Source organism: Seriola aureovittata, chromosome 7 (assembly GCF_021018895.1).
Source record: "Seriola aureovittata isolate HTS-2021-v1 ecotype China chromosome 7, ASM2101889v1, whole genome shotgun sequence".
Lineage (NCBI taxonomy): Eukaryota > Metazoa > Chordata > Actinopteri > Carangiformes > Carangidae > Seriola > Seriola aureovittata.
The window spans coordinates 4442359-4450753 of NC_079370.1; the positions used below are offsets into that span (position 1 = coordinate 4442359).

The following is an 8395-nucleotide window of genomic DNA, read 5'->3' on the forward strand; positions in this document are numbered from 1 at the left end:
TTCATGACGTCACGCAGCGCCGTCTTTTTGTTATTGTTTCGATTGAGAGGCAGAAGTTACAGTTGTTAGCTGAAAGCCCCGGTTTTAAACGTCTGCCCTTGAGTCAGTCAGCTCGGCTGCTCTGCCCGACCTTTCGTGCTCAGTCACACGCCATCAGAGGAGGTTGTGGGTAGTGATTTGGTGGGTGGGTGGGTGGGGGGAGGTGCTGGTGGTAAGAGGTGAAGTGGAGGAGGTGAAGGGGTGAGGAGGAACAGTGAAGGCGAGTGCTCTGTGAGTAGTCAGGCCGCCACCCACAGCTGGAAAACCTCCAGGTCGTCTGATCAGCGGCAGCAGCAGGGTACCAACATGAGGAAGGGGGGTGGGGGGGTGGGGGGCAGTGTTACACAGAGGAGGGGGGAGGGGGGGGGTACTCACTGACAGCCTATAGTTCTGCATCATTTTATCAAACTCCTCGTCAATTTTTTTGTATTTCTCCTCAGTGCGGGGGGTGAGGGAGAAGGGCTCCTCGGGGTCTGGGCTCTCAGAGTCCCGGTGCTCTTTCTTGTTCAGAGCCTTCGTTCCCCAAACAAAAGAAGAAGAAGAAGAAAAAGAAGAAGAAGAAGAAGAGGAGGGCAGACAGAGGGAGAGAGAGAAAGAGAGAGAGAGAGAGAGAGAGAGAGAGAGAGAGGTAGATAGAGAAGAGAAAGGGTAGGTTAGATAAGGTGACAAAAGTGTGACGGTACTCACGCCGTAGCGTTTGAAGAGGCTGTCCAGGTCCTCGGTCTTGCGGTACTTGTCTTCGTTTAGCGGGCTTTGGTCGATGGAGTCGTCGCCGTCGGGCTCGGGGCTGTTGCAGCCGTTAAAGCCTTTCTTTCGCAACGTCTGAAGCGGTTAGAGAAGGGGGTAGAGGAGAAGGAGGAGGCACATTTACATTTCATTTTTTCATGCACACTTTGGGATCACCACTTTGATTTCTTAAGACACACTTAGAGAAGAGTGAACACATATGACCATCTTGATTCCACCTACACTTCGCTGCAGCGGTGAAAGTCAACTGGAAGAGTTTGACCCTGGTGATGACACACATCCATTTTTTTTTTTTTAATTTTTATTATTATTATTCCTAGCGGCATCTTCAAGGGCGTTAGAGAAAAAAAAACACGTTCTCAGTCTCTGATAATTCTCGATTGATTTGTGAGGTCGACGTTCGTAACATCCGCCGCCCACGTGAAAGCGAGCTATTACCACTGAAGCTGCACTCGCTCACCCTGCAGGTGCTCTCGGGAGGTCGCGGATTAAAAAGGGTGAAGAAGCTACAGACTCCCAACTCCAAATGGAGAAAGCTGCAAAATCAAATGGAGGTGGACTGAAAAAAACAAGTGCAACCCACCAACCCCACCCCCCATCTTCACCACCACAGAGTGAACAGGATCCGCTGCAGCCGCCCGTGGCACTTTTCACAGGGCGAGAAAACTCTGTGCAAACCTAAGCTACATGTCAGAAAACACAGCGAGGCCCCGCACCTCTGCACACGTCAGGCTAATCAACAGCGTTGGTAATTGGTGCGAAGCTTTGCACTGAGAGGAAAAAGTGGTTGAGCGAAGCAAAAGGGTAAAAGGGTGAGTTAGGAAGCAAGTGGTGGTTTTTTTAGTGCTGCGGCTAACGGCAGTCAGGATGTGTCAGTGTTAGCACAATTTGGAAAGGGTGAGAAGAGAAGGAGGGAGGCCAAGGAAAGAGAAAGAGAGAGAGAGAGAGAGAGAGAGAGATAGAGATAGAGGCTCTTATTTTGAGAGGATTCTGCTAAACAAGATTTGCTGTTAAGTAGCTTTGCCTGTTGGGCCCTTGACCACACAGCCGAGCCGATAGATCCTCGCAGCAGAATGGATCTTAAACTGAAGCCGGAGAGCTCTCTGTGGTCCAGATACAAGCTTTAACCCTGACTGCTGCAGAAAGAAGAAGAAAATCCCTCGCCTTTGAAATCTATCAGCGAAAAGGAAATAAACTGTGGTACACTGCAAAAAAAATCTCCATCATGTCAAGTCATTCCTACTAGTAATTGAGCCCTGGAAACCTTTTTTTTTCTCTTAATCTGTCTGTGCAGACGAAGAATATTACACTTGAATCGAGACAAATGAAACTTGTAATGTTTGCAGACGTACTGCACCGACAGACTCTCTTAATTAGTTATAAGAAAATAAGATTTAAATGGGCCATACAAGTGATTTTACATGTTTTAGTCCATTTAAATTATGTTTTTCCTGCTATTTTAGACAACAACCACTAATTTCTGCACTCGACAGACTCTTGAGCAGCGATAATTATTTTTTTGGTGGCCACTTGTAAATTTCAGCACTGACACATAATGATCCTATGGAGATCTTAAGTGGAACATGTTAGCCTGTTTGGATGTTCCACGTTCTTCACCAGCTTGTCACTAACTGTGTCGGCCTGATATTTGGAGCTTTATCCAAATATGCTTTAGCATTACGCTACTGAACAAGACATTAAATATGCTAGAAAATCAAAACAGTAAGCTAAAAGATGCTAAAACAGGCAAAAAATGCTAATAATTATAACAAAATATAAAGAATAGTGCAGCTTTAACTTGATGTTAATGAGTTTTCTAGAGTCTGTTAGTGGATTTTTGTGGTATTTAGAAATGACTAGACACCAGTGAATGTCTACAATCATGTAGTACGCATTTAAAAGTGATGAGAAAATAGACAAAATTCTGGTTTGGTGCAATTACAGAAAGAAAAAAATCAAATCCAAGGAGATTTTTTTTGCTGTGTGTCATTTCATTGATTATCCATTAGTAGCAAAGTGCTCACATCAGATCATGTTCAATATTTCACACACCCTATATTTTCTTTAATTAACAACCACCTGCTGTGTCAAGTGTGACTGCGGAGTAGTGGTGGTCTGATTAAAACATAAGCATATGTTCAATGACTCCCACTGTGCACAATCACTGCTAAGTGAGGATGATTCAACTGCCTGCAATTCAGCCTCGGAAGTGGAGCCGGCAGGAGCTCGTACCTGCAAGAGCTCCCGCCTAAACCCCGAGGAGGCGCAGACACAGACGCTTTTAATTTTGGATGAATTAGCCTTAAATCCTCAAGAAACAGGTGAGGACAAGAGGGTAATGATGCCACGAGGATGTCGGGGTGAAGACACTTTCAGTTTTAATAACAATAGCACCCCTTTGATATGAATCTCATTAAAACTGGAAGCCATTATTATTATTATTATCGCGGTGTCAAAGCGGCGTTTTATCTATCCACAGAAACGGGTTATTAGACAGATTTGTTCCAACACGGAGACAGTTGCCTGATTCAGCTGTTCAGTCTCCCCGGAACAAGTCGGTGCTCTGATCTGCAGCTTAATGCAAATTTAACACGCAGGAGAAGCCGCCCCACACTTTGTTGTCCACAGTTCATAGAAAACACACTCTGTGGTGGCAGTTGGTGTGTGTGTGTGTGTGTGTGTGTGTGTGTGTGTGTGTGTGTGTGCGCTTTGACCTAAAAATCGAGGGAACAAAAGAACCAAAGGAAAAATAAAAATATATAAAAATAAAACAACTTCCAACATGACAATGACGGCATGTGACAGAGGGCCGCGTGGAGGACGTGATGGAGGCGTGCACCGCCTGCCCCCGACTGTCAGGACACAGAGAGATAAAGAGCCTGCAAACAAACTGTAATGACACTGGAGCAATGTTGGTGCTCCGCTCACATGGACTAACACACACACACACACACACACACACACACACACACACACTTGTACCAGTGTACTGGTGAGGGCAGTCGGTGACACATTTCTGACATTCTGTTTCATCACCTGCTCCCCCCCCAGAATTCTGACTCTATCACAACTTCGGTTTTATTTTCTGTAGTTTTGGTCGTCATTATAGTCCACAGAGAAAACACTGGGATCTGGGACACGTGGCGTTATCAGGACAACAAAGTCACACGAGCGGTCGGACGATCAGACAGGAAGCCGCCAGTTCGTTAAACCTCTTATTTTGGAGGTAAAACTGGAAGTAACTGCAGCACTGGGGTGTGAGGTTCTTTGTGGCCACAGTCGGTACTGCAGGTCACATGATGCACACAGGCCTCAAACACTATCACTGCAAACCTATCTCCACGGTAAAGAGCCTTTTAATCCCATAAACGTACGTTCACGGTGAAATGATGAATATTTCACCGGTTTCGATCCCCAGTTCCTCCGGGCCGCTTCCAGTGATTGATAAAGACTAGAAAAAATGCAATATAGGTGCAAGTCCATTTACTATTTACCAAGCAAAATGTCCTAACAACTCAACACTGTCCTCGCTCGTCCCGACATAACGATGATGAAACTGGTTTTACTGTAAATACACTACAACTCTCTTATATGCTAAACTCTCATATCGCCTTTCTTTTAAACACACAAACACTTCATATTCTTTGGACATCACAAGCCTCTCTCTCTCTCTTTGTGTCTATGTCTCTCTCTCTCTCTCTCATGTAAACACAGCTGATATTTTGTTATTTTACAATTCAAACATGGGCACTCTCTCTCTCTCTCTCTCTGTTTCGCTGCTCACTCTCTCACACAGTTTTGTGTAACATTACAGCATTTACACATGCTCTCTGTCACACACACACACACACAAATACACACACACACACACACACACACTGTAGTCCACTGATCAGCTTGTCTCTCAGTCAGTCAGCCATCTGTTCACCTGTCCACCATCTCTCTCTCTCTCTCTCTCTCTCTCTCTCTCTCTCTCGCTCTATTGTGTTGCCAGGGTAAGATTCACCCTGCAGAGCACCAGGCTAGCCTCTGACTGGCTGCGGCTGCTGACAAGCCCCGCCCCCCTTCCCTTCACCACCACCTCACCTCCCCGCCTCCCTCCCTCCCTTCCTTCCCCTCTGGCTCGCTCGCTCGCCCACCCGCCTGTCCGCCCGCCCTCTGTTTCCAGCTCTCCATGTAACGCTGCTGCTGCTTTCCTCCCTCTCTCTCCCTCTCCCCCTCCCTCCCTCTCTCCTTTTGTCTCCCTCGATCTCTCATCTCTCTGCCCACCACCTTTAACGCAGCTCTCGCTCTCCCTCACAGGAAAGTGCAAAGTCTTACACTCGTCCTTCCGTGTGATTCGCCCTGAACATCTCTCCCTTTTCCTTGTAACGTCTCCATATGTGACTCTCCCTGGTCGCCCATTTCCTCTCCTCCTCCTCCTCCTCCTCTCATCTTTTTTTAATTCTTTTTCCCACCACTCTCTCTCTCTCTGTCCTCTTTTGCCCTGTTCTGTCTCTTGACCTGTTCCCAGAGCTTTCCCATCGTAATTTCTCTCCCTCTTTCCCTCTCTTCCCTGCTCCTGCTGTTTCATCCCTTCATCCCCACCCCGTACTCTCTTCTCTGGCTGGTTATCAAACCTTTTTTCTACACTCTTTTTGGTTCGAGTATTTAACGCTGTCGGGGTGCTGAAAGACGACGACTTCTACTTCAGATCAGATAATTCCTGATTTCAATCAAAATTTTGGTCAGACTGTATTTTGACATTTGAGATCCCTGGATTCAGTTCAGAAGCGTTGTTACTAAAAATCTTTCAAACTTACACAGCTCCGTTGCTTTTTCTTTTTCTCATCCCTTCTCTTATTTCAGAGTCTCTTTGTTCGTCTTTGTGTTTGAGTGTGTGACTGTCCGTGTGATGGTCTACTGCGTGTGTTCAAATCTGTTTATATATGAGACTGAAACTGTGTGTGCATGAATCCATGGATGTGGAGTTGTTGCCTCTGCCACTAAATCCTGGAACGGTTAAACGTTAAACTCGCACTATAATATAAAACTCTGGTCAGCCAGATGAGTGTTGGAGCAGCTAGCGACTTTTTGGACAAACGTTAGCTTCGTGAACGAGCTTCTAACTCTCTCTCCGAGTCATTGCTTTACAAATAAACACAGCTGAAATCACAGCACAGTCTTTTGTCTTTAACTGATGCGTCGTGATTATAAAAAAAAAAAAAAAAAAAAAAAAATCAGGATTTTAGCAGCAGCTTGGAAGTGACTGCTGGTTAACATGTCGTCTTAATGGACCACATTTCAGTCACTTGTTCCGTTGTGTTGACAACAGAAGCAGAAACATGTGTCAATGAGAACAGCTCTATTGTGAATTCAGCCGTTTTAAAACACTGTATATGTGAGGAGGAGGAGGAGGAGGAGGAGAGAACAGATGAAGAGCTGAAACCAGCTGACACTAAACTGAATGATAATATCCTACAATGAGGCGCGGCCACATACCAGATTCGACCTCGTCTTATTACTATTGTTGTTATTTCAGGTTTAGTTCTATCCTGTTGTTCCTGTATGTGTTAATAAAAAACACATCTCTGCCTCGTGTGTTTAACTGAGAGTGTATGTGTGTGTTTCTGGATAATGACATGTGGACTCTGGAGGACTGATCCGGTCGACATGAAGCACAAACGTAACGTCACGTCCCACTGACGCATGTCACATAGAGAACTATAAGTCCCACACACACACACACACACACACACACACACTCTCTCTCTCTCTCTCTCTCTCTCTCTCTGAGGCCCCTGCAGTCAGTCATATGGGACATCATGTCCACGGTCTTGGCACAGCACCGGCTGCCGGGCTCCTCAGATGTTGTATTATAGATCAGCAGCAGTTGTTTGTCGTGTCACTAACCTGCCGAGCTGAGCGACGAGAGGGAACCGGCTGCTCTATAAACACGACTCGCTGCAGCAAAATGTCTAAAATGAACTTTTTTTTACATTGCTTGTATCTGAACAGTATCAGCCCCGTCATGTTAACGGTCCATCCTGTCATTAAAATTAGACAAACTCCTTGTTTAGCCATTAGCATTGTTTGCTGTTGTTGATTTTAGTAGATAAATAAAGATTTAAGAGGGAAAAAAAGAGATAATTGATGTTTAATTTTAAATAATCCATCATAGTAAATCATCTTCATCAGGCTATATCATCTTAAATTTTAAAAATCTGCCGTTACTGTGAGATAATCAACAAACCAGGTCATCAAGATGGATTATCATCATGCAAACGTTTGGACACCTGTATTTAAAAACTGAGATGGCGACCCATCACTGAGTTTGGGAGGAGTTGGTTCAGGTTTACAAAAACACTATGTGTCTGTTTTTGTTTGTTTAATTTGGGGGGGTGGGGGGTGTGTGTGTGGATGTGGGGCGTTCATTCAATCATTCAGTATCTCTACAAATTGAATGAGTGCGGGTGAGTAAGTAATTCATCAGTCAAGGACTTCCAGTGCTTAATATGTTTTTAATGGAGTCTTGGCCCCTCTTCAGTGTCAGACTATTAATCACTCTGTAAGAACGGTCAGGATTTTCTGTTTCACGTCAGATCACTGAGAATATCAGGAATAATCGCGACCTACCGGAGAAGAAACATCTTCAGCTCCTCCGACCCTGAAACACTGTTGTCCCAACAACGAGGGACGTCACTCACTTCATGTGACGAAAACTCAACTCTGTACTTTGTCATAAAATGTAAATGTTTCAGTGCAGCTCAGACCAGAAAGAAGAGATCAGACTTCATATCTAATTTGAATGTCAGGAGTCTCGTCTTCTTTGCCTTTATCAGAGCTGATACCGGCGCTGTTGGTAGATTAAAGTGGGTTCATTTAGCCTGTTATGTACTTGTGATCATGTGTTGTCTTTTATCTTTTTCGTTTGACTCTGTAAAACACTTTGTGACATTTGTCAATGAAAAGTGCCAAATAAATAAACTTTATTTCACTTTAAGAAATATTCGTCTCACTTGTGTCATTGGGAGCGGTCAGCTGACTGAGGCCGACCAATCGCGCGTGTGTAAGGACAGGCCTTCCACTGACCTCGTCTAGTCGGGATTACGACCTCGGGATATGACAGGTGTTAGGAGGAAGCCCTCAGAGTTGGGATTATCCGAGAAGGAGTATCTCCAGGTAAGCAGAGGCATCACCTCTCACCTGGGGGGGGGGGGCAAGAAGGGTAATACAAGTCTGGAGTCCTTTAATTGTTCTGGGGTTTTACAGTTTTAGTTTGAAGTGCCGAGGTTGTTACGGCGACTAACTGAGTCAGTTACTTAAAGGGCGAATCCTGTCAAGTGGTATTTTGTGATACATGAGGCTCCGCTGGCCGCGACCCAGGAGGATCAGGGCGGTGCCCGAGGTCCTTAAGCCCCTGCAGAGAGGCTCGCCGGTGAGATCTGCCTTCCTTGAGCCGCTTAAAGGAAAAAGGGCAACCCCATTCTCTGCTCATCTTGCTTTCCCTCCTCGGTTATTCATCGCCGCTCTTTTAGCATTTCGCTCGCTTGTGTTCCCTCCGTCTCTCGCTCTCTTCCTTCCTTTGCCCTGATTGGAATCTGCAGTCAAGCGGATTAACACATTCTGG

General features: G+C 45.4%; 1 protein-coding gene across 12 annotated transcripts in view; it reads right to left on the minus strand.

Moving 5' to 3' along the window:
- The window catches only part of mef2d (myocyte enhancer factor 2d), a 99240-nt gene that overhangs the window by 34348 nt on the left and 56497 nt on the right, over window positions 1-8395 (minus strand). For 7 of the 12 annotated variants that reach the window (XM_056380976.1, XM_056380977.1, XM_056380973.1 and 4 more), the window contains exon 4: window positions 415-552. In XM_056380976.1, coding sequence (XP_056236951.1) covers window positions 415-552 — 138 coding nt within the window. Of the gene's footprint in view, window positions 1-414; window positions 553-726; window positions 862-8395 lie in introns of all 12 variants that reach the window. The other 5 variants (XM_056380978.1, XM_056380975.1, XM_056380984.1 and 2 more) reach the window with 2 other exon arrangements.